The 26,846-nt window shown below is 36.5% G+C and overlaps 1 protein-coding gene across 2 annotated transcripts; it reads left to right on the top strand.

Moving 5' to 3' along the window:
- Positions 1–28: 28 nt before the first annotated feature.
- Positions 29–19,415, top strand: LOC136269285 (protein mono-ADP-ribosyltransferase PARP14-like). Of its 2 annotated transcripts, none has more exons than XM_066064819.1 (9): positions 29–248; positions 7,478–7,735; positions 8,070–8,366; positions 14,012–14,254; positions 14,308–16,712; positions 16,770–17,003; positions 17,065–18,184; positions 18,598–18,915; positions 18,981–19,415. In XM_066064819.1, exons 1-9 carry the CDS (start codon positions 188–190, stop codon positions 19,262–19,264), a joined length of 5,220 nt encoding a protein of 1,739 aa, XP_065920891.1. In that variant the 5' UTR covers positions 29–187; the 3' UTR covers positions 19,265–19,415. The 2 variants fall into 2 exon arrangements, with proteins under 2 accessions (XP_065920891.1, XP_065920892.1); XM_066064820.1 differs by lacking the exon at positions 29–248 and adding an exon at positions 1,216–1,367.
- The last annotated feature ends 7,431 nt before the right edge of the window (positions 19,416–26,846 follow it).

Here is a 26,846-nt window from a genome sequence, read left to right as displayed (position 1 = left end):
ATTTTGCCATACAGGATTACATCATAATTACACATCACCCTTGGCGAGGCATGTCGTGACGATGAGGGTTAGCGTTAGTTAAAACTTGTGGTACGCTAGAAGATCCTCCGAAAGAGAGTTTGTGGTACAGCCTTATGCTGGATGGTTTGCTCGAAGCATTGATTAAGACCGTGGAGATTCGAAGACGATGAGTTCAGGCACGGTCATACCGGTATTTGGAGACGAAGTAGAAGGAAGATCCTCAGAAAGTAAGTCATCATACAATGTATGCGCAAATTTAACCCTCTTCGCTCGTGTTCAGTCTCGTGCACTCATCGAAATGAAAGGCGGTCTAGCTAGCTACGTATCTGTATAGCTATATAAAGTGTGTACAGAGAAAAGAGGTTCAAGGAACCTGTAGAGGCCGATCTTTACAAATCAGTTTATAAACAAAAACTATAGCTAATTAGTTATACAACAAGGAATCAACTAATTAGTAAAAGGTAGATCAGCTACAGTCAAGTATAAATTCAGTTTTAAAAATCATCATCAAAGGTTGCATTAACTATGTGTTCCAATCATTAATGGCTCTCATATTAAAGAAAAAGGCAGTGGATACTGAACCGAAAGTCGGTTCGATAAGCTGTACCGGCTATTGAACTGACAGTAAAACTCTAAGCTGTATATATATAGTAAGAAGAACGTAACCTAAAGGTGAAGAATTGAAGAAACCAAAGCTGAACCCGACCCTAACACTAATACTACTTGTCGTATACCCTTAAGTTGAATACCCAGGGCAACTACTAGACACGTGTCCTAAATACTTGGGGCAACTACTAGATGTGTGTCCTAAAGTCAAATGCTTGGGGCATACCAACCCTAATAGTTGCTTGATACTCGTGTAGATGGATTACTGTCAGTTAATTATTTTGTGGTATCAGCAAAAATAAAAACCTTTTGGTTCAGTAACCACTTCCTTGAAGAAATAGCCATATAAACCCCAGTTCCTGGGGTTTATATATCTACGCTATATACCACTTTCACACCTCACTTCAAAGGGAAGAGAAGGTGTATAAGTGGTATAATAGCACTGCTAGCAGTGCTCAGGAATGCAGTAACGAGAATAGGAGGTAGTATATACAAGTTATATCCCTCCTAGGAGTGATATAACTTGTATATACTACCTCCTATTCTCATTAATGCATTCCAAGCATTCTCAGAAATCATTTGATTTCTTTGATGAAACTGTGTGATCTCCTCTCCTTTAATATAGCGACACTTCACAGAATCGATAGTGGGTTTTAGTTTTTGTAAAGTGAGCCAAGGCATAGATCATGGACTTGGGGAAAAAGATAGTTCATTGTTTTACTGAATGAAGAAGGTCACAGGTTAGTTTATATTAAACATGTTACATTCAATAGTCACGTGGGAATGTCCCACAGACACTGGGCGTAGCGCTTAATTGATTTGGCCATTAGTGTTAATAGTATTCACTACTTTAGTTTATTCATGGCTAGTAAAGTAAGTAGTTGAATCGTCTTTACCTTGCCGTTTTGACACTTGGCGCGATGTCACACACGCGTAGTGACTGGGCGTGGCGCTTAATTGGCTAGGCCATTATAGCGATGTAAACATATTCACTGCTTTAGTTTATTCATGGCTAGTATAGTAAGTACTTTATAGTGCACTTAAGCTTCATTATGAGCTCTTCAGCTCGTATTTGGGCTTCCTGAGTTTAATTGCGTACCCACAATCGAAGCGATCTGCATGCTCGTGACGATACACTTACGTTCGGCTTCTCAGCAGTGCCTTGTCGTTGCTCTTACGACGTTGCCCACAATCGAAAGTCACATGGTCCCATATAAATACACTCGCCAAGCCTTCCTGCAGTTCCATGTACACTTGCAGGTGATTAACCCAAGTGGAATATATTAGTTGTAACATGGGCACTTGTGATTTGCCTGAAATATACACACTCGCACTCGGGCTGTGCCCTCGTGCTCGTGTGTATATTTCAGGCAAATCACTCGTGCCCATGTTACAACTACTACATATGGCACGTTAACAAGCATTAAGTTCCGGAGGTTATGTTATAGTTAAACCCCACCACAAGTAGGATATCGTAGTTATCAACCTGGAGCCAAGGTGTTGATAACTAGATATCCTATGAGTGTAGGTGGGGTTTAGTTGGCTTCTATCCCACACTCTGAAGCAGTCAAGTTCACAAACAACATGTCAATAAGGCTAGATAGCTAAGCATGTCAGTTTGTATAGCTTCAATGTTTGCTAAATTTGTAGTTTTAAAATATGTATGGTTTCAATTTTTTGCTGAGCTTGTAGTTTTAAAATGTATAAGGCTTCAATTTGCTTTGATTGATATGCACTGGAGTTTAACTAACATTCCTGGAGTTTAACTACTATACTTTGATGTAGGGTTTCAGAAGTTAGCGACAACTAGTCATCAGATTTTCTGTAAAACATATTGTAGTTGGGTGAGTCATCCTAGTATTGCCATTGGCAGATCACTTCAGCTGCTCAAGTGGTCTTCAGTATACGACGTGGAGTCCTCTCTTCATGTATTAATGATAGCAGATAAGGAGCTCAGATGGCCATGGCCAATTGTAGCATGATAAAGGCAACATGCTTGACAGATATAAATTCACCAGATAGCTAATGACAAGCTAAATAATGCTCAAAACTGCAGATTACTAAACTTTGTGTGACAACTTAAGGCTGTGGACACAAAGTAATATAATATGTAATATTATTATAGTTACTTTATTTTATGGGTAATATGTAACTGTAACTAAATAGTTCAGTTGCAAGTAATATGTAATATGTAACTAGTTACTTTTACAAAGTAACTTGCCCAACACTGTCTATTACATAGCTAAAAGGTGCATGTTATCTACAAATTAACACAGTCAGGTATAAACTGCGCGCTTGCCTACCCCTTGTGTTCACTCATGTCTATAATAAGAATCTATATACTAAGCAATCTTGTGATACTTAGAATACCGGGTATACGTATATATGTCAGTTTACAATTAATTATAATGATCTCTTTCTTTTTTTCTGGGCATATCAGCAGTGCTGCCTTCCCAGTATGATAAGAACTAAATAGATTACTAGAATTATTTGGCTGACAAGAAATCTATGCAGGCAGTGGACAGGAAACAGGAAAACCACTTTGGAGTGGTTTAAACAAAAAGCAAAGCTAATGGCCTAACCAGGACAATTGCATTAAGATGTTAATTCTTTTATTGCTTGTACTAATACATGTACAGAATTATAAAACTTACATACCAATTTCAAAATCTGAAGACATGGTATATTAATTAGCTATATATAACAGTGTACTCTGTTGTATTAAAGGCAATTTGTTTATAGACTATCATATTTCTATAGACTGGGACCTGAAGTTCTAAGTTGTTCAGAACTCTATTTATTGGACAAAATTACTGGTTAACTTATAGGAGGTCGAATTATTTACAATAAAACTGCATGTTAGTATAACTTTAATGAAATGACAGATAGGGACCATATGATACAAAATTTTGGTTGGAGAAGAATTTGATGATTTAGAATTTGATTGGTGGATAGGATATTGATGTATTTTGGCAAATGCTTGTGTCATATATATAGACTTTGCGTGGGAGGATCAAAGCAAAGAAGTGTTCTATATTCGCCATACAAGCACAAGTGTTCTATACTGGGCAGTTATAGAACACTTTAATAGACGACAGTTCTATATCAGGTAGTTATAGAACTGTCAGGTCTATTTTGCAGGCTGATAGCCTACTTTGAGTGAGTAATTGCTCATTCTGGCCAGTAGTACCAACCAATCAACCAAGCCAGTGCAGGCTGATAACCTTACTGGGCTGGCTGACCAGTCAACCCAACCAGTAAGAGCAAAACCACTGGATTTAATTTATAGACATACTTGAAGATTTTGATGATGGTTGCTTGTGGTCAGCAGCAGTGAACGTTCTTACTACATTTTGTTCACATAAACGGATGAGTCCTAGGAATATAACAGGAATATGCTTATTAAAGAACCACAATCGAAAACTTTTAGTTCAGTGTTGAGAAGACAGACTTGACTCACAAAACGACTAATGAAGGTGCAACACAGGCGAAACACAGGCAAAACACAGGCGCAATGCCTATTCTACTGATGATAATACTACTCCATGAGTTTCTAATTGTTTTGTGTGTCTTGTGTGTACCTCAAGTTGACAGTTCTCTATACCAGATAAAGCACTACCTTCGCTCGTGCTATACGGGAAATATAGCATGAAAAGAGTGGTCTCGATATGAAATATAGCACTCGGCTTTGCACACAAACACACACACACACACACACACACATATATATATTGCATTCTCCTACAAGAACTTTCTGATGTACTAAAATCAATTTGCCAAAGTTTTCTTCCACCAACATTTTGTATTGTATGGTAAATGGTTTATTGGCATCAAGGATCTTTCTATGCTGGTGCTGTATGCAAATCCCATCTGATGTTTGAACATGAGTAATATACCGTATAAGCAGAAATTTTGGCGTGTAATTAAATTTGACGATTTGGCGAATGGTTACAAAATCGCCTAATTAAAATTTCGCCGTTTGTGTTTCTGTAATCATAATAATTTTAATAAGTAAGCAATAGAATTGCACACGTGTCAAGACCTGCTGAAAATCGAAGCTGTGTCCACTTTTGCTATTGTCATTTTCTTCTTGGCTGATGGTTTGTGTGGCAAGTCTAGATTTCTTTTCAATGGCTCCGTCTGTTCAGCCTCTATGGGAGGGCTAGCCCTTTAATTTTGTACATGTCGCAATTAAATTGCAATCCAACTTGTGAAATGGAGGATGAAAATTTGTTCGATCCATATGCAGTAGCCATCACTGAGAAAGGAAGCAACATGATTCGACATAATATTCCACGCAAGATCTCTGCTGCGTGCTCCCTCTTCCTAGAAAGATGAGTGGCCCTCGAAATTGTCGACTCCGATCTTCAGCTTTCTTTCGCCTGATTTTATACCACAGCCGGTAGCCACGTACACACTTTTTCACCATGTGTAACTCCAGCTGGAATTCGAAAGGCTTGCTGACACGTACATTTACACATAATACATTTCGTCAAATTAATTTTTTGCCAAATGCAATTTATCAAGGAATCGCCAAATATTCAGCTCGTCAAAATTTCTGCTTATATGGTATAGCAAGATATTCAGCAAGAATTCCACTATTAACTCTTGATATCAGCCATGATACGAAACAAAGAGGGCAAAAGCTTTTCATTCTAGTGTGTATAGTATACAAGAAGAAGTACTAGTGTGACTTCTCATTGTGGTGATAGAATATAACATGATCAACCTCGGGCTTTTTTGATCAAATAATGATTATGTTTTAATACCATACATTGACTAGTTATAAACTTACGGCCACTTTAAATACTGCAATTTCGAAAACAATCACATTTTTATGGTGCTTATTAGTTAGTATTGTACTATATAACCACCAAATCTACATGATCCTAAATAATGCTTTTGCTATGTGGTACTGAGTGATACACATACAAAATAAAATCCTGGCTTCATAAAGCCATTTATGGACAGCTTCCTTACACTGCATGGTGTCTGGAAAATAAGGGTACATAATATACTAGTTAAGACAAATGACTAACAAGCACTGATAGCCGGTAATATTAATGAATAGCTATAAGCTAGGAGAAGCAAAATTTGAGGCTATTTTTATTGTTCACATGTAGCAAACTGAAAAGTGCACATGCATGATTTAATGTTCATCAAATTTCAAAATGTACATTATTCACTTCTTCACCCTGGCTTCCAATATGAACTAAGCCATACAAGTGACATTCCAATTCACAACTATGCGATTGTGTACTATTCTAAAATGTTGAGTTTGCTAAGTAGCATATGTAGGGGCAACCATACTCGAAGTCTGGCTATAGTGTGGATAGCTTTGGATTGTTAGCTTCTAACTGTAAAGCTTTACAGTTGGTAGAACTTTACATTCCTCAGTCTGAATACATGCAGTGTAATACAGCCATAACAATGAACTGTACTTTGGGAATAGTGATTTATGAGACTGAATGCCACAGTTAAACTGAAAAACTGTTCAACCAGAATAGTGAAGTCAGTTGCACCTGCAATAAAGAAAATTTGTTTGGTATTTTTAATTTATTAAAGCTTTACAGCACAAGTGCTGAAGGTCTGTAGGACACCTGGTCCTACAGCCTGCTCAAAGACATTAGACACTAAGACATTAGCTACTTAAGGTGTGTTTGAAAAGTTGCAGAAAGGAGAAAAAATCCATGACTGGACCTAGGTAGCCTCGAACCTGTATATAGCAACTAAAGCAATAATATCAGATCCCCCTTATATATACTTGTAATTGCCAGCTAGGCTCTACATAAAATCTTGTACATGTGACAAGTTGTTTGCAGTCAAACATAGGATATTCATATGGTTTGTTATGCAGTCCCTTAATGTATAATACATTGTAATGTTATTCCCTATAAACTTTTATTGCGTCTTGCAATAGCATTACCATGCATGAGTATTATGGGACATATTGTGTTTCTATACTCAGCTTCATAATGTGGGGTCACTCTGTACTGATTCCTCAAACCATATCAGAGCTTAAAGTGAAGTATACCTTAGTTAGGTACTCAGCAAGTTGCAACATTGAAATATACCACAATTAAAATTAATGAAACAGATTTTTCTGTAGTTGATATCACAGGCTGTATAAAGAAGAACTACCTCACATAGTTATAAGACAGAGGAGGGGGGTTATTTTATTCAGCATTGTGGCCACAACTATTGTCGTCTCTCTTTTAGCTGTTGGATGTTATTTGTATTTTGTATTTTAAGGATAAAGGCTTATGCCTGTACATACATAAACAAATTATGTACTTAACTATTCTAATTACTATACAAAATCAAATAAGCAATTACTGTAGTGTCTGTCCAGCAGTGTTTTAAAATCATTGACAGAGGAAGAATCAACAATAGATTGGGGTAATGAATTCCAGTCATTGATTACTTTGTTACTATAAAAATTAGATCTTGTATACGAATTAGTGTGATGTTTGAATAATTTCCTTGTGTGACTTGTTACAGTAGAAGTGGATGGGGTAAATAAATGATTTTCTATATCATAACTGCCTTTGAGAATTTGGTTATATTGCATGAGTACACAATCATACAATTCAAGTCCACATAGTTACACTCTTTCACTAAAACTTTGGTTTGCCTATACCTATAGCGCAGCATCAACTTTAGAACCTATCCGGCAATAGGATAACATAATATAGGCAAATGACTCCAGTCAAAATTGCTTTACGCGGTTGTTTAATCCAAACTATCATGGCTATGAAAAGACAATTGTGCACTTCTTGGTAGTTTAGCAGATGAGAAAGAAAGAGAATTTGAACACCTATGTTTGAAAATGTTTCCTATTGCCGGATAGGTTCTACCAATGTTGTAGAGAAGAAAGATTGTACGGTAACAGGACAAGATGTGTTGGCAGAGAAAGTATCACACACAGACCCAATAGATACTGCTATTGATTTTATGGACACTGTACTGGTTAGAGGATTGTCAGCTTCTCACAGTCAATCAGTTTTGAAACTTTACTTCACTAACAAGAGGAAATGTGGTGGAGAAAACGTGACAAGTGTTATACTCAATGGGACACAAGCTTACATCTCATTTGCTGATTCAAACGGTAAGGAATGATTATATGTGTAGCTACAAATTCAATGAGTAGTGTTATGGCATAGTACATTAATAAGCAGGACTGTTGTTAGCATTTGGCACAGCTATAAAACTTTATTTACACTTTTGTGAGTCTAGAATGCTGGTCTTATATTGTCTGTGACAGCAGGCTTGATTTTCCACAACAGACATGATCAACTGAATAATATTCACCTATGATGTTTCATCAGTATAATACTTTTGTACTGTCCAATGTGCTAAAGGGTCACTCCTCAAATGTGGTGACATATACATGTACATACGTATAGGCATGTTTATATTAATGGGGTCTTTATGTTGTACAGTTGCTGCTAGAGTAGCAGAGAAGAAAGTTCACAAGATTGTTGGTAGCATGGTTGAAGTAGAGTTGGTAGCTTCCACTGGTACCATTGAGAGTGTTACAAGTGATGATCCTTATTCACATGACAACTCTGATAATATTCTGATATTAGACAGTGTTCCTCAAACTATACAAGATGAAGTGTTACTCTTATATATTGATAATATCACTGAACTGGAAGGTGAAGATGGGGACTATACTATTGATCATAGCAATACTGAAGTTATGATCACTTTTAAACCTGACAGAATTCCACCTGGTGGTAAGTATATGTAGTCTTAAAAAATTCAGTGTGTTTTAACTGAAGATCTACGCATATAACTGAGGAAAAATTGAGAATTTTAAAGATGGATTAGGGATCAAAGAAAAAAGTTGTGAAACAAGGGAATAGCTAATACCTACAGATATACCAGTGAACAGTGGACATTTAATCCCTACACTTCTATAACCATGACTGAATTGGGATTAAAATTAATGTCCACTAGTATATCTGCACAGGTATAGGCAACCTCTCTTGTTTCGCTATTTTTAGACATCCATTGTTTCACTACTTTTTTCTTTGATCCCTAATCCAACTTTAAAATTCATTAATTCATTTTCCTTCTTGTTTGTTTACTTATGACTAATGAATCCATGCATACCGCATCAAAGAGAAAATGACACCAAGCATACCATTAAATTAATTTTATGTATGAATGTGCACGTGCACCCCAACTATCAATTATTACTGAAAAGTAAAGTGCCAATATGTTTTGTATACAGTGTTACACAATATGAGAAATGTCTGCATGCATTGGAAGTATGATAAATAGATTGTACATACTGTGGTATGCTAAAAGGCACAGTTGGGTTGAAGCGACATCTAGCAGTGAAAAAATCAGCCCTGTAGTCTTAGTGGTTGTTGAGTTGCGCTTGTCTGAAGGCATCAGGCAAGGCAGGCAGTTATATTTAGTTGGTTGGTTTAAAAAGTTCATGATGCTAAATATAAAAATATTAAAATTCTGTGGCAATATTTGAAAGTATTTTTGGCTGCTCTGTAGATACTTTTGGGCTTGTTGATACCACACCAATACTGCCAAGACACCATGAAGGTATTGTGAGGCTGGTTTTGGGGTAATATTTTTGGCCATAGAAGCCCAAACATTCATGATCCCATTATACAGTACTATTGTAGTGTTTCATATGTGATGTAACTGGATAGCCTTGTTCAGATTGCAGAAATAACTGTGACACTGGCGCTTTAGTGTCAAATTCAAAGTGATATATTAAATTATACTGAATTGTCTAGCTACCTGATCATGATGTGAGTCATTGTAATGTTCATTGCACCGTTTGCACCACAAAAGTACTGCATGTTGTGCACACTTAACTTGTAATAAGTGCAATAGTGTATAATGTGTGTATACCTGTGAATTGTCTCGAAGCTGCTTCAACATAATTATGTTTGTTATATGTATATTCCATGCCTACTTCAAATGAATACTTACTGATAGATAATTATTGAAGTTCAAATGATTTTGTCCAGCACTAGACTTGTTACATGTGTAAAAAGTTTCTTACATGTTTAAAAGAAGTTTGATATGAGCCAAATTTAGTGGTCTGTCATGTGTCTTGCGTTCCCCTTTGCTGTAATGTGCTGTGTATGCAACATCATGAATAGTTCTCTAGTTGATATTGTTAAAGTCCATGGTAATCCATGTGGAAGACAAAATAATAGTAGTGTGTCATGTGGCCTAGAAAGCTAGTGTGCCACACATGTGTAGATATTGACAGGAAGAAATAAAATGTGATTTTCATACCTGCATAACTCAATGGTCCCTACTCTAAAGCACAGCATTTTTCTGCTATCATTGTCTACCAGGTAAGGTAGGTTACACAGCAAATTTGATTAAATTCGTTCCAGCCATTCGTGAGATATGGGCAACCAAAGTTTGATTCTTTCTTCTTTTCAAGGGTCTCAGTATAGGGGCCTAGGTTATTATTTTTGCACACTTTTGCGAAACTTGTTATAAATTGCAATGCATAATTCAATATCCTTGAAATAATGATAGCATAGAAAGGTGAATTCATGTACTAAGTTTGCAATGAATAAAGTTTATCTACAGTTCTATGAACATTTATTTGTGTGAACTTTGTCATGGCTACAGGTTAACCACTTATTGATATTTGGTTTGTATGTGCATAGGATAGCCATTGTAGCAGTGCCTTTTGATTATTTGAAAATCAAACAGGTAACAGCTGCAGAGTTACAAAGCAAAACCCAAATAACTGTAAATCATGGGGTTGAGATACTAATAGAACAGTCACCGTGGGTAAACATAGTGCATAGAAAATGCTGAGAAGAAACCTCACCAGAGTTCGAATCAAGGACCTTCACACTAAACACCCAAATCTTTAACTATTGAGCCTCTGTTACACAGTTGTACACTTCAGTTAATTTTTACTTTATAACTGAAAAATTTGCTTAACAGTGAAAGTTTATACTTTCATACTAGCAGTCAGTGGAATTTCTAGATTTTTCTACATGTGGTATGTTCTATTCCTCAAACAAAATGTGTGTTCTATTAGAGTATTACAATAATATCAAATAAAACATGTAATGCAATCAGGGGTGGATCTAGGATTTATAAAAGGGGGGAGCATGCCCCCAGGAAATTTTGAAAAATAGATGCTAAAATACTGCAATTTGGAGACATTCCCATCTTCATAATATTTTCTGCCTGTAGATTATATATACTGCCTTTAGATTATAGGTATGGTTCTCTGAAGCATTTTGTTAATGGAAAAGTTTGGGTAGGTACAGACAACCAAGCACATGATGCACCCCTCCAGGGGTGGATCCAGAGTTTGGAAAGAGGGGGGGCACCTTGCTGAAAAACAGTTGAAGACCAAAAAAAAAAAAGAAAAAAAAGGTCACAACAATAATAGCTAGTGATCCTTTACCAAATATATCATGTCTGTTATGTAAAATAAAATCCTATTTATAACTTCATAGGTAAGCTACACTGCCTCATGAACATTGTGACTGCTTTATTAGAGTAACTGACTGCTCTACTAGAGTATCTCGATCTTGTATGCAATTTCTTGAAGGGGGGGGGGGGGGGGGCATTTGCCCCAAATGCCCCATCCTGGATCCGCCATTGCCCTCTCACAATTGCACAACACTAAATAGATGCATGTTAGAATAATAATGTTGAAAGTAGAAAATTTTGAAATTTGAACAATACAAGGTTGAATCTGAGAGCATTTTCAATGGAAATTGTGTACCTGAATTAAGTATTGCCATACATATTAACTACACAAGTGGATGAATGAAGCCCTTTAAACAGACCAATGCACTTCATTGTATGTATAGGTGCAGGCAGATTTGGAAAAATTTCATTACAGAACCGACTACATGTTTCCAGTGAATGTTCTATTAGAGTAGTTAGCTGACTGCTCTATTAGAGTATCTCGATCTTGTACACCTCCAATGCTGGTCCAGGTCCTTGTTGCATAAACTTTAGCATAAATCCACTGATAATACCTTGGAAAGATGTTTATAAGGTGGTTTTATGAGTATTTATATTATTAGTGATCATATAATTATGCTAAGACAAAATTTCATTATAATTCTCAGCATATTGATCAAGTAAAGCCTAAATATGAAGGGGGGGGGGGGGGGCTTCAGCCCCCAAAGCCCCCCCCCCCCCCCCCCCCAAATCCGCCCCTGGCAATGCAATTATAACTTCTGTCTTCAGTAGTCACATTGTGTCAATAGATAACTAGAAGAAATGTGGGTTAAAACTAACCCCAAAGCTAGGCTATATATGTAGCTGGTTTTGGGACCACATAGAGTAAAAAAGGAATGAAATCCACACAAACAGCCAAGCTGTGAAAAAGGGTCCGGCCTTTTAAGGCCTGGGTTTAAAAGGTTGTGAAATTAAAGGTGGTCGTCAAGTAATGTCTGAAATTATAATGCTAATAAAAGTAATATTAATAAAGCACCATACTCAGTGGCAGATCTAGGAATTCATAAAGGGGGTTTCCAGTTTAAAGGTGGACATATCCACTGCATAGGAGGCGGAAGGATGCTACAGTTGGGGGTGCCCAATATTTATGGTGGTTGTAGTAAGTGTGCGAAACACACCAAGCATGCTAATTCTAAGGGGATCTGGGAGCATACCCCCAGGAAAAATTTGAAAATTAGGTGTCAGGAGATTGAATTTGGAGGCATTTTCGGTGGTTTTAGCTGTTAATCAAATACTAGTACTATTAATTTTATTTTAATACATGCTTGACTGTTGTCTGCTTTATTGGGGTGACTGCTCTATTAGAGTATTTCGAAAGTGATTGACAAGTTTCTGGAAGTTCACATGATGACTATTGTGCAATACAGCTTTGAGTTGGGGCATAGAAAATACTATCCATGGTTGGGGGTGCTCAGCACCCCCAGTAAAATAGTTGGGGTGCTCCAGCACCCCCTCTTCTGCCGCCTATGCACTGACATGGATGAGTGTGCGAAGCACACTCATCATGCATGCATGTGCTAGGGGGGTCTGGGGACATCTCTCCCAGGAAAATTTTGAAATTTATATGCTCTGATACTGCATTTGGAAATAATTTACAGAGTGTTGAGCATGCGCATTGTTTATTATAGGCACACACCGCAATAATTAATTAAATACTCACAATTGTTGCATAATCATTTTTCAAAGGGGGTTTCCGTGGAAACCTTGAAGCCCCCTAAATTTGCCACTGATACCATTATTAAAATTTATTAGTATTAACATTATTTCATCCATTTCTTGGCTGCCTTTGCTTTTACAACCTTTTCAACCAGGCGGCCACACCTTTTTACTATTTTTGTGTGCATATGTATAAAACTATATGACAGAAAGGTGAAAAAAGTTTTAGCCATATACTGGACTGGTATAGTGATTATACTAAAAATTTTCCTTGAATTCATATAGTGATAGACCTGGTGGACTGCTGCCTAAATTCTGCACCAAATAGGCCTGCGCCTATTATGCCGGCATAATCTTGAGAATAATAGGTCACCAATTTCGTGAGAATAATTCCGGAATTATAGGATGGTTACAGGCATAATTTTAGAATAATCGGACGACCACGGGAATAATCGGTGGAATTGGAGGGCGTGTCTCTTCTTGATTACCTAGAAGAAAGAGTTAAGCTACTACAAATGATATAAAGCTGACAGGAGTGCTGGCTGAAAGGAGCTGAAAGGCCTCTAAAAGATCGATATACTCTAATAGAACTCTCAAATACTCTAATAGAGCAGTCAGATCGTTTCATTTTAACAATCTGCAGCCAGCATCAGGGATTTAACTGCATGATTATCTGCAATTTTGAAACTTGTACATCTTATACCAGTGTATCTTCTTCAAGTCTTTGAGCATTATTATCTACCTAACTTAGCTATACAGTAGTTACAGTATATTATTATAATACACTAATAATTAAGTACACTTGAATTATTACTGTAGATACGTAGCTATTCTAAGTCTGCTGTAACTATTATGGATAGAAAAATGATGTGTAAGGTGGAATGCTTCATATATGGCTATTAATAATTTGGACAAAACTACTTATAGCAGCATCTTGAAAACTAAGCGACTAGCCACAGATATATACTGAATGAGAATAATTATGGAATAATAGGTTGGATACAAGAATAACAAAAAGAATAATAGGAGAGTTTTTTGGGAAATTCTTGAAAGAATAATAGGTAAAATTTTGAGCATAATAGGCTCAGGCCTAGCACCAAATGTTAGCTATATATCTTCTTTAACATGCAGTTTGTTTTTAGGAGAACATGCACTGTGGCAATTATGATTGTTGTACATACGTAACCTAATTGATTTATTTGTTCAGAGCAATGTCTACAAACACCATTGTCTTTGTTAGGTCTCGACAATGTAATGACCAAAATATTCAGCATTCCGTTGGATGACAATGTTCATATTCAAGCAAGACGTCCAGTATTGTTAGCCAACAATGTTTTTGAAAATACAACTACACAAAGATGTACTGAGTACCGTTGGCTGGAGAGGTGTGCTGCTAACAGTAACAATTCAGAAACTGATTGTTACAGGGAAAGAGAGACTTTTGACAAGGAAAAAAGTGTTGTGCATTCAGAAATTGATGACAGTGAGTAATAATTTTAAATATTAACCTTTGTATAGTAAAAGTGTTTGTTTTAGGTATTGAGTCACTTTCAAACAAAACTTGTTCTCCACTGGGAGAAGATGTGGATCATGTAACGCAGCATAAAACATCACCGGGTTTGTCAGTGTTGGCTTCTTCATCTGAAGTAGAACCAAAACAGGAATTTTTCACTTTGAAGGTTTCCAAGCCGTTGATCAATTGTGTTAAGAAAAACCAGAAAAGGATTCAAGAAATGCTTACACCTTTATGTGCAGATATTTCCATAGACATGGAATTGGAACAACTTACAGTAAATCCTTGTCCTGGTTGTGAGAGTCTAGAAGGCTGGAAGACTACTTGCCAATCAGCCATTGAGTCATATATGACAAGTTTAGTGTCAGAAACTGTTAGTTTTTCCAGTGAACTTAAAACTGCTGTACTTTCTTTAATAGCTAATTGTACAGAAAGTCACCCGCAAGCTGACATTAAGTTTGATGAAGAAAACTTGAGCGTTGTGATAAGTGGAGAAAAGCCAATGGTTGATGATTTAAAAGATCAATTATGTAAATTACAAAAAGTTAATACAGGCTCAAAAGGCAGCAAGGTTTTACCCTTTTTGAAGTCAAAATTGAACATGTTTCATTTTAAATCAAAACCTAGGAATTGTAGCATTTCTGTTAGTGAAAAGGTGAAGGATGAGGAAGATTTTGTCTTTGTAGACGATTATGTCATGTCCTGCACCACAGTTGGCATCTCCAATGATATTGCTCGGTTTCTATCAACTACCAGAGGCAACAGTTTGCTTCAGAGCTATTTAAAAAGTTTTGAGACACTTTTCACAGTGACATTTGATCATAGTGGCCAACTAGTTATTTTGTGTAGCTCAAAAGATGATGGTGTGAATGCAGCAAAGAAGATTAAAGAGCAAGTTGTATCTGTCTGTGTGCCATTCAATCTCCCTAAAATGCTTCTTCCTCAGTTTAAAGGTAAAGAATGGATTACTTTACGATCAAGTTTGGAAGAGACACACTCTGCATCCATCATCCTTTCGAGTGACAGACTAACAGTGCTTGGAGACAAGAGGTCATTGGTTGCTGTTAAGGAGAGTATCCAAAAGTTCTTAGAGGGAAACTGCTATGTAGAAAAATCTATTCCATTATGTTGGGCACAGTGGAGACTTCTTACAACCCACATGATCGACAAATGGGTCAAAGTAAAGCGAAAACTAGAAAATGAGAGTATGATAAAACACGTAGTTCCTAACAAGGAACACAGGAAGCCATCAATTGTCCTTAAGGGAGGGAAGCCAGTTGTTTCATATTTTGCTAAAGAAGTTGAGAATTTAGTTTTTTCAATATGTACTTCACCTCCAATTGAACAAGCAAGACCAGGAACTGTGAAGTTTTTTTACAGTGAGAAAGGTACAACTTTGATTAGAGGAATTGAAACTGAAGAAAAGTCATGCATACAGTTAGACGTACTGAACAATGATACAATAAATGAAAGTAGAGAAAATTGCTGTACTAAACTATGTACAGGTAAAACAAAAGATGGTACCACTATCACTTTAGTTAAAGGAGATATCACTGAATTTCCAGTTGATGTTATTGTCAATGCAGCAAATTGTGATTTGAAGCATATTGGTGGTGTTGCATTAGCTATAGCTAAGAAGGGAGGACCAATAATTCAAGAGGATTCAGATTGCTTCATTAGCAGGGAAGGAAAATTGAGTGATGGAGATGCTGTCATGGCTAAAGAAGTAGGGAAACTTCCTTGTAAGCGTTTAATACATGCAGTCGGGCCCAAATGGAGTGGAGGGCTACGCAGTGAAGATGCAGTTTTAAAGAAGGCATGCTTGGAGAGCTTGAAGTTGGCTTCAGATTATAGGACAGTATCCTTTCCAGCTATAAGCTCAGGAGTGTTCAGTTTTCCTGTAAACAAATGTGCTGAATACATGATGAAGGCATTTTTGGAGTACTGTGTAAGTTGTGCGCTTTCTGTTTTATGTGAAATTACAGTTGTAGTTCGTGATAATTCTACAGCAAGTGCTTTTACCCAAGAAATGTGCAAGAATCTTTTTAACTTTCAAAGTGCAAGGCAATTTTCAGCAGGTGCTCCAACTGATACCACATTAGATGAACATCTCAAGCACACTACACATCTTGAGCACACTTCATATCCTGAGAACACTGTGCATCCTGAATACACTGCATATCCAGACCACACTGTGCAACCTGAGCACACTTCTTTTCCTGAACACACTGCATATCCTGAATACACTGCACATCCAGACTACACTGCACATCCTGAGCAAACTTCTTATCTTGAACACACTGCATATCTTAAGGCTAAGAGTAAAACTACTAGCAGAGAACCCATTGGTTATACTAATACAAAGTCTGATCATGATGTTATCACACAATTTATACAGCTTCACAAGGGAGAATTGCTAAAGCAAAAGGTATATAAAGTATTAGCATTTTCAACATGTGTATTTCATTGTTTGCTATATATACAGGCTGACGTCTATGTCAACACTGTTAGTCATGACCTAAACTTAAGGAATGGAGCAGTTTCTATGTCACTACTTAAGGCTGGTGGTAAAGTTCTACAAAACGAATGTACGGCTTATGTTGAAAAGAATGGGAAAGTTCATGTTGGTAGAGTGGTGGTAACTGGACCTGGTTCAATTCAATGCAAGAAGATTATTCATACAGTTGGGCCAAGTTATGATGGGAAACGCTCTGAACAGGTAATTGAATAATAATTGAAGAGAATAACTCTGTTATACAGTTTTACTCCTCTTAATATAGGTGTTACAACGTCTTGTTTTGAAGTGTATGGAGACATGTGATACCCTGAAGGCTTCTTCTATTGCATTTCCTGCCTTAGGAGCTGGTACACTTAACTACCCATCAAAGGTGGTTGCTGATATTATGGTTAGCACCATTGTCTCTTACTTGAAGACTAACATCACTTTGACATGCATCAAAACAGTGAAATTGGTTATTTATATGGATGATGCTTATGTACAATTTAATGAAGTTTTGTATAAGCTATCTTTAACTTCATCAGCAGATTATCAATCTGAGTTTGTCAAAAAATTCTCACATGCTCATTCACCTCTCAAGATACCTCAGAGTACTTCAACTCAACCAATTGTGACTAAACCACAGCCACTCAAGCCTGGCACTGCACAATTTGATAAAATAGAGGAATTCGTCACTATAGGTGATAGTGGCAATTCAAACAGAAGAGTGCCTCATGTAAGGACATCACAAAACTTGTCAAATTCATTGTCTTCGTGGATTTATGTTAGTGACTGTAAACAAGTTTCAGATCCTCTAAGCACTGTATCTGTCCATCCCAAGAGTCCGGTTCTTCTTGTGCAGATTTATGCGGAAACTTTGAGTAGGGTAAAGAAAACCAAAGATCGATTAGAGAGGATTATTGATGACCAGTTTACAACAGATGCTCTGACTGATGAGTTAATTGCAAAACTGTCTAATGAGAAGAAAAGCGCTTTCACACGAAAGGCCAAACAGAAACATGTTGAAATTTTTATTAAAACTAGTGCTCCCCTGATTTGTGTGCAACTAAGAGGAGACCGTAATGATGTTGCTGATTTGAAATTTGAAATTCAACAAGAGTTAAATCAAATTCGTGCTTTTGAATCATTCCACAGAGAAGCTAAATTGTTACAAGACAAAATAAAATGGTGGTGGTGGATAAATGATACCAAACAGTACAAAGATTTCGATTTCCTTACCAATTACCGAATAGAGCGGGCTTATCAAAGTACTAGAAACTCAGTCTTTACTGTTGAAACAAAAGATCTATTTGTGGAGTGCAATTTTATGAAAATGGAGGCCAAAATAAACCATTCAACACACATGATAAGAAGGGTGGACCTTGCAGATATGTTAAAAGAGCGTAAGTTTGTAGCACGCATCATGTTAGCTTGAAGTTTGTCATGTGTATATCCTTGGAGATCTACATGTATTTATGTGTGTTACTCTCCTTGGCTAAGTAACAACAGCTGTTTGAAGGTATAGTAAAATAGTATGTTTACATTATAGTGATCATAATAATATTATTATAATGAAAATACAAAACCTGTAGCACAATCATGAGCAAATGAGTCCCTCCACTTGTTGTTCTGAGCTCTACTACTATTATTATTATACTACAGCCACTTGAATGCATATTATAGTATTACAACTCATTTTCACCAAAAAATCCTGCATTGAAAAATTGAAGCTCTAATGCGTAGGAGATCCCATATACCTTATGCATTGTTAACCATAAAAATTGAACCAGTATAAAGTTAACAAATTATCATGTAGGTGATAAACAACCATCCAACTGGACCCAGATGCCCAAAGAGGTTATGTGTACTCTGGTTGAATTAAATCCAAGAAGCCAAGAATACATCACTGTTAAAACCAAATTTGAAGAATCCACGCGTCATGGCCAAATAGTAAAAATTGAACGAATACAAAATACTGTGCTTTATTCTCAGTACATGGCAAGGAAAAGAACAATGGAGATGAAGAATCCTCCAGGAACTACAAATGAAATAGGATTATTCCATGGGTGTCCTAGAAATGTGGCTGATAAGATCAGTCATCAAGGGTACAACAGAAGTTTTGCTGGAAAAAATGGTAAAGTTTGTCTTAGTTGTTGGTATTATTTGTATGAATATGCATGCATACAATTTTTTCTGTAGCAACGCTGTATGGAAAAGGTGTCTACTTTGCCCGTGATGCTAGTTTTTCAGCTAATGACCAATACTCTTCCAGAGATCAATATGGCTATAAGTACGTGTTTTTGAACAGAGTTCTTACTGGTCAGTATACGGCTGGAAATCCATCTTATATTACTCCACCTCCAAAGAGTCCAGGTGGTCATGATTTATATGACTCTGTTGTGGATAATATCTACAATCCATCAATATTTGTGATATTTGCAGATGCACAAGCTTATCCTGACTACCTCATTACCTTTATTTGATTATAGATACTTGCATAGAAGTATACACAACTTTGTGTACTCTAAGTATTGATTGATAATGTACCAATTTGTATATATACATTAATTTTGCAACTCAAATTAATGATTTACTGATGAGCAATTATATTGTGTGGTAAATTATGCATACACTGTAAGTACACTCTGCAAATTATAATATAAAGAGCTATGCGGACATTAACTGCATGGCTAAACAATGCATTACTATTGAGTTTTTCAAAAAAAATCACTTCAAAATCGTAGTTGTAAGATACTATGTGTATACTTTCGTGGCTTATAGAAAAGACAAAGAATGTGATGGCCTGTGAAAGCAGGACATGTGGGCACATGCATAAAATTTTGAACTTTCATAACTCACGACTTCTAATGCCACCAACCTATATGGCCATGCACTTATTTCACGTTCAATTAGCAATATAATACAAGTTACAGAATGTAAATATCCCATTCTGTTTTTGAGAAAAGTTTCCTTTTTTTTTCAATCTGACTTTATATAATTATTATACTAGTCTTTTTTGGCTTGCATGTGACCAGAAGTCATAAACATCTCTTTGTCGTTGTCGTTGTTGTTTTTACCAACTGACCAACCCATTTGTTGCAAAGCATTCAAGCAACAACTTTTCAAATATAGGCATGACCTTCTGCCATTATGCTATAGTATACTTTTCAATGCTAAGAATGCCTCCCCATGTGTGCAGTGTTCACACCTTCCAGCTTCCTTGTGTTATATTATAGAGTGATTATGACCTGCAATATATGGTCATAATATGGGAATAATTATTTTCAATCAGAAATACTCCCAAGATATCTATGTCAATACTCATTATACTTTACAACATTATGCTACAACTACTACCCATTGTTGCAGTCAACATGCACACACTCTGTAGAAGTAGATGCCATCTTGTTGCAATTAAGAGTCTCCACAGTGTAATATTAATGTCACCATCTAAAATTATCCAATCACGGAAAATACTGACAAACCTATGTGTATGCATTTCATTGATTTTATGTACTCCATTACAGGTGTATGTAACATACAGTATACTGAAAAGCTGATTTCATTATTTACCAACAAACATATATTATGTACAAGTACAAGAACTCCTACATAATTGTTGTAGGAGGTGATGTTCACATTTAGATGCTTAAATGTCTGAACCACTAGTATTTGTGATCAGGCCTGTGAAAATAGGGCATGTGGGCACAAACAAATATGTAGTGAATGTCACTACTACTAAGGTCTGTAACAATACTCACTATTTTTGTACATGTGTAGTGAGTCAGACATTCACTACTAAGTTTGTAGTGACCCTCACTACAATGTAGTGACGTTCACTACTAGCTATGTACTGAGGGTCACTACAACATCACTACAGGGACATAGCCAGGATTTTTTGAAGGGGAGTTCCAACAGCAGTATTGAGTTACCAGAAGCAAGGGTCTGGGGGCACAGCCCCCAGCCACTGAGAGACTTTCAATATTTTAACGAATCAAACTCAGCAAATTGCTATATTTTATGCAAAAAAATAGTATGTTAATTATAATGCTAAGCGCCCTTGGATGAAGCTAGAATTGATAAAGTTACCTTGTGGAAAACACATATAGACATCTGTAATTTTGTATAATGTTAGGAACCACAAATCTACTGATACAAATGGAATGACTTACAATCAAATCACTATAACTACAAATATGCATAGCATGGATTCATTCTACAAGTCCAAGTGATATATTATTCGATTTCTGTATCTTTAAACACTACACACCAAAGCTATAGCAATATAAGGTCATGCTCAGTTTGCATTTATTAAATGTTAGAACTCTACTAATGAAGTTCCTTAGCATATGGATATTTACATGCATGTTCTATTAGAGTATGCATGACTGCTCTATTAGAGTAAATACCTGATTGTTCTATTAGAGTGTATATCAATCTTTTAGCAAGAGGGCTCATGTAAATCTTTTCTTGAGAGATGAATGCAAGCTTTATCAATTGTATGTTGTGCTGTGCCATACACTATTACTCACTCATTTTGTCCTGTCCTGCCACACTAAATGGTGTGTTAGGCCTATGCATAGTTCCTGCTGTCAGAAACTCAGTCAAAAAAAAAATTTTTTTTGGGGGGGGGAGGGGGGTTCATAAACCCATTGGAACTCCCCTTCCCTACGCACCTGTACTACACAATAATAGTGAGTATTGTTGCAGAAAATTAGTAATGAAAATTCACTACTATTTTTTTACAGTGTACAGAAACCTCCGTGCGGAGTATATAGTACAACAAACAATTAATCACTTACTAGCTGAAATTAATATGTTGCTTTAAAAAGTGTGATTTGACACTATTAAGAATCCTCCGCTGAGTATGAGTATCTGCAGCACCAACACATGGGCATACTCAGCTATGTAGCCTGCATTAGGAGATTTTGTAAATTAAATCTACTTGGTCCTTTGTATGGATGGTATTCTACTATGACAGTTATTTACTTCAGGCTTATAATTGAACTCATGACTGTCACTGTTCCCTACATGCAGCTCTTGATCAATGTAGACCACTTAGAAAGTGTATTGCTATGATTTAGATATTTCTATTCTATATCAAAAATTTCAGTGCTACCCTGGTTATGGTGCACCCACCCTTGTAAAACCCTGCATCCCTAAGGTCCAGGGAAGAAAGGCTTTAGCTGATTGTATTGAGTCAAAAAATGATTGTATTATTTATTATTATTATTATTATTTAAACCTGAGTATAAAACATGTTAATTAATTAATAAAATTTGTTAATAACACTTTGAAAATGTCAAGAGATTGTGCTGAGACTATTTATAATCAGGTAATTGTATGACATTAGGATAAAAGCTGAATTTATGCTAATCTATTTTGGTAGATGGCTAAATGAACTTTAAATGACTGCCCCTTGTGGCTTATGTGGAATGTTGAATGTAGCTTCGAATTGCACATTCTTGAATAGTGTTGTACAGTGAAACCTCTCTTAACAAACTTCCTGAATTAAGGACGCAACAGAAAAAACCTCCAAAAATAAGGACGGAAATTTTGGTTCCAACAGATCTGGTTAATCCTTTGAAGGAGGAAAACCTCAGCAAAAAATAGCCAAAAATTTTGGGTCTCAATAATGTCCGTAATAGAGAGGTTCTACTGTAGAATATGTAGATAAACACAGTTCTTTATTTTGAGTAGGGTTGAGCGGTACTGGTATTTTCTACTTGCGATTATTGCAATAAGGTAACCATGCAATAATTACAATTATTGTCATGTCAAGTAGTAACATCAGCACACAGAGAACATGTATTTCATATTTAATGGGGTTAGATAGCACAAGAATAAATTATGTTGTATGGAAAACCTTAGCATTACATTAGTGCAACAGGTGAATGTTTAAAATTTTGAAATAAAATATATCATAAAATTTATTTAGTGCACAGTTATGGGTCTACAGTGTTTAAATGAGACACAGACAGATAGTTCAAGCTTCTATAGAATGGTACAGAAAATGCAATAATAGTGCACAAATGGTATTGTGGTATTTTCAAAATAGCTGCGGTACTGAGTATTGCATAATATTGCGTACAGGCAATAATATCGGAATATTGCCCAACCCTAATTTCGAGTTTTCAATATTGTTCCACTTCAGTGAATTAAGCATGTGAGTAACACGTACTGTGACTTGACCAAAAGTAATTCAACATTACAAATCTGGCAGCATGTTGTTACTTGTTAGACACTTCTCTAACTTATTAATTGCAATGGGAGCCCATACTGATACAGCATATTTGAGGATTGGTTTGACATATTTTGTTAGGTATAGATCAGATTTAATTTTTCCCAGACAAAACCTAAAGTTTCTGCCAGTGCTAAGCTTGCCTTCTTACAGGTCACAGTGGAATCTACATGTTTGTTGAACTTGAATTAGAATCAATCACGACCCCAAAAGATATTGCACAGTCATCAGCATACAAGTGACACGATGATGTTGTTTGACTATTAAGAATAGGAGAAGCTCCAGTACTGTGTCCTGTCTATGGGACACCACTTAATAACTACCTCTGCAGGGCCTGAATAGCATCCACCACAGACAACTCGTTGAATACAGAAGATAAGAATTCCGAAATCTAATTTAAAGCTGAGTTTCTATACTGTAGTGGATGGGTTTTAACATTAAGTGGCAGTGAGATATGAGGTCAAATGCCTCACTAAAATCTACATCAAAACTACGTCACATTGACAGGGTTTAAACTAATAGCTATAGGTCATGAACTGTCTGCAAGAGTTGAAGCTCAGCTGAGTGATAGAAACTGAACTGATAAGGTGAAAGAGTGTTGTAAGCTTCAAGGTGAGACATAGTATTACTATAAATGATATGTTCCACTGATGATCTTGCTACAAATTAAGGTCAAGGACACAGGTTTCTTGAATATCGTATACACGATAGCTTTCTCCCAATCTGCTGGTACAATATATACTTTGGTGTAAAGAAGCAGAGTTTAAGGCAAGGTGAAGTTTCAATAATTTTGGTGGGATTTTATCAGGACCCGAAGATTTTGAAAGGTCCAAAGTTTCTGGTAGGTTTTGGGCTCAGTTTCAGGCTATTAGGGACCCGCCGATTATGCTAGCATAATAATGAGCATAATAGGTGCCTGAAAGCATTGAGCATAATGCTAGCATAATAGGCAGAAAACTTGTGCAATGCTATAAATTCTTGCTTATCAAAATACATATCCGACAAAAAGATCGATATACTCTAATAGAACAGTCGGTAACTCTAATAAAATTATCAGGTAGCTGACTGTTCTATTAGAGTATATCAATCTTTTCTGTGACATGCATTTTGATAAGCAAGGATTTACAGTCTGTGCTTCAACCACTTACTGCTTTTCCATAAAATACAAAGTTATTAGAAAAACATGGGAACCGAGGTAATAATATTTAGCATAATTTGAGCATAATAGGTAAATATTGAGCATTAATTTAAGCATAATAGGTAAATTTTTTAGCAGTGCAGCATAGCATAATAGGTTAAATAATGAGCATAATCGGCGGGTCCCTACAGGCTATGCCTTCACCAAGAACAATATATTCCCCAATGGAACAGTCTATATGTATTCCTATCTTTTCAACCGGCACTGATCTTGTAACATTAAAAACATATCCGTAACAACTCCCACTGTGTACCGGTAATTGTAACTCAGTATACTTGTATTATATGAATGTACATTATCACTTTTGTATTATTTTAGACAAGCACATACAATGTATCATACCTGTGCATTATAATCTGCATTAATTGCTGCACAATAATTAATATAATAGTAGTAATTAGCATTGAAACCCAATTAGGTGATTGCTAATTAATTGATAATTTAAAAAACCACTATAATTATGTAGAACTGGAAACTTTTGAGGTAACCATTTAAAAGTATGTAGCTAACTAGCTAGCTGTTTTTCACCCCCACTCACCATAAGTTTACATCAGGATGTATAAAGAGTGTGCATCATGAACAGAGGCGGATCCAGAGTTTGGAAAGGGGGGTGCACCTTGCTGAAAAGTTGAGGACCAAAAAAAAAAAATAGTTACAGCAATAATGACTGTCTTTTACCAAATGTATATACTATAAAGTATATAAAGATCCTTATTCATAGCTTCATTGTTAAGCTACTCTGCTCTATTAGAGTATCTCGATCTTGTATAGAAAGGGATGAAGGGGGGCACGTGCCCCCTGTGCCCCACCCCCCTTTGGATCCGCCACTGGTGAATATTTGACCGTTCTATAATATAATGCATCTGGCAGAGCACATGTAGCTATGCACAGTGGGGAGTGCCACTGACTATGGCATAATCATACACTATGATAGTAGTGTATAGTAGGGACCACAAAGGAGTAGGCGTGGCCCATGAAATAGCATCACCCAAAAAACAGCTTCAATTTTCCCAGATGACGATGAAGCAGTATTGGTTAGGTAAAACTAAGCCCAAACAAGCTTTCAGATCAACCCAAAACACTTTCAACAAGTTGCTACGGAATTTTAAAAAAGTTTTATTCAACAGAATTTTCTACTGACTGCCTGAGTACTTTTTATCAATGTGCTATGTAGTTATAAATTCCAAATTTTTTGAAATACTTGTTTGTTAACTTTTTTTTGTAAATAATATTATTATGATTGGTGACGCATACTGCATTTGAAATGGCGCCGTGCACCCCAGCTATATCGTCTGAAAAGTGAAGTATCCATTACGCTTCATTGTTAGCTATGTTCAACCCGTTACACAGCAGTACGAATCAAAAGCTATTCGAAAAGCATCTCTGTAACCCACGCATACCGAAAGAAAGGGTTGGTGCCTCGCGCCCCAGTTATATAATTATTGTCTGTAAAGTGAAGTAACCATTACGCTTCATTGTTGGCTATGTTCAACCTGTTACACAGCAGTACGAATCAAAAACTGTTTTAAAAACACCTCTGCAATCGAAGTAGCCACTATGAAAATATGGACGATTTTCATTACGAAAGGAAGCCATCACGTGCTACCACCATATCGACACTTTTTGCTGTCAGCAAAGATGATGATGCCTTCAGACAAGCGTAACTTGATAACGGCTAAGGCTATGGGCTTGATTTTTTCACTGTTTGACGTCGCTTCGGCCCGACAGGCGCCTTTTGGCATACCGCAGTACGTACAATGCATTCTTCATGGACTTACCAGTGTCCTCCTTTGTGTCCCATTCATCTTTGCTGACAGCGAAAAGTGTCGATATGGTGGTAGCACGTGATGGCTTCCCTTCGTAATGAAAATCGTCCATATTTTTCATAGTAACTACTTCGATTGCAGAGGTGTTTTTAAAACAGTTTTTGATTCGTACTGCTGTGTATAACAGGTTGAACATAGCCAACAATGAAGCGTAATGGTTACTTCACTTTACAGACAATAATTTATATAGCTGGGGCGCGCGGCACCAACCCTTTCTTTCGGTATGCGTGGGTTACAGAGATGCTTTTCGAATAGCTTTTGATTCGTACTGCTGTGTAACGGGTTGAACATAGCTAACAATGAAGCGTAATGGATACTTCACTTTTCAGACGATATAGCTGGGGTGCACGGCACCATTTCAAACGCTGTATGCGTCACCAATCATAATAATATTATTTACAAAAAAAGTTAACAAACAAGTATTTCAAAAAATTTGGAATTTATAACTACATAGCACATTGATAAAAAGTACTGAAACAAGCTGGAGTAGTGCACGATATTAAATCATAGTAAAACATTAAGAAGTGTTATATACCTACTGTGCATTTCCATTATGGTATCTTGAGCACAGTAGGGAAATAACACTTCTTATTATTTTACTATGATTTAATATCGTGCACTGCTCCAGCTTGTTTCAGTACCTTTTATCGATGTGCTATGGTCCCTCTCGTGGTCCCTACTCTAGTTATAAATTCCCTGAAATACTTGTAAAGCAAACAGTACCTTGTATGTGGTAGATATGAATATCCGGATTGGCAGATTTCACGGAAATTTTCGTACCGGATGTATATAGCCGCCAA

Source organism: Dysidea avara, chromosome 10 (assembly GCF_963678975.1).
Source record: "Dysidea avara chromosome 10, odDysAvar1.4, whole genome shotgun sequence".
Lineage (NCBI taxonomy): Eukaryota > Metazoa > Porifera > Demospongiae > Dictyoceratida > Dysideidae > Dysidea > Dysidea avara.
This window is presented reverse-complemented; position numbering and strand designations above follow the sequence as displayed.

Excerpts from the sequence above, each read along its gene's own strand:
- LOC136269285 (XM_066064819.1), top strand. The coding sequence starts at position 188 with ATGAGTTCAGGCACGGTCATACCGGTATTTGGAGACGAAGTAGAAGGA. Across the intron at positions 249-7,477 it reads AGAAGGAAGATCCTCAGAAA|GTTCTACCAATGTTGTAGAG; the intron begins GTAAGTCATCAT and ends ATTGCCGGATAG. Across the intron at positions 16,713-16,769 it reads GAGAATTGCTAAAGCAAAAG|GCTGACGTCTATGTCAACAC; the intron begins GTATATAAAGTA and ends CTATATATACAG.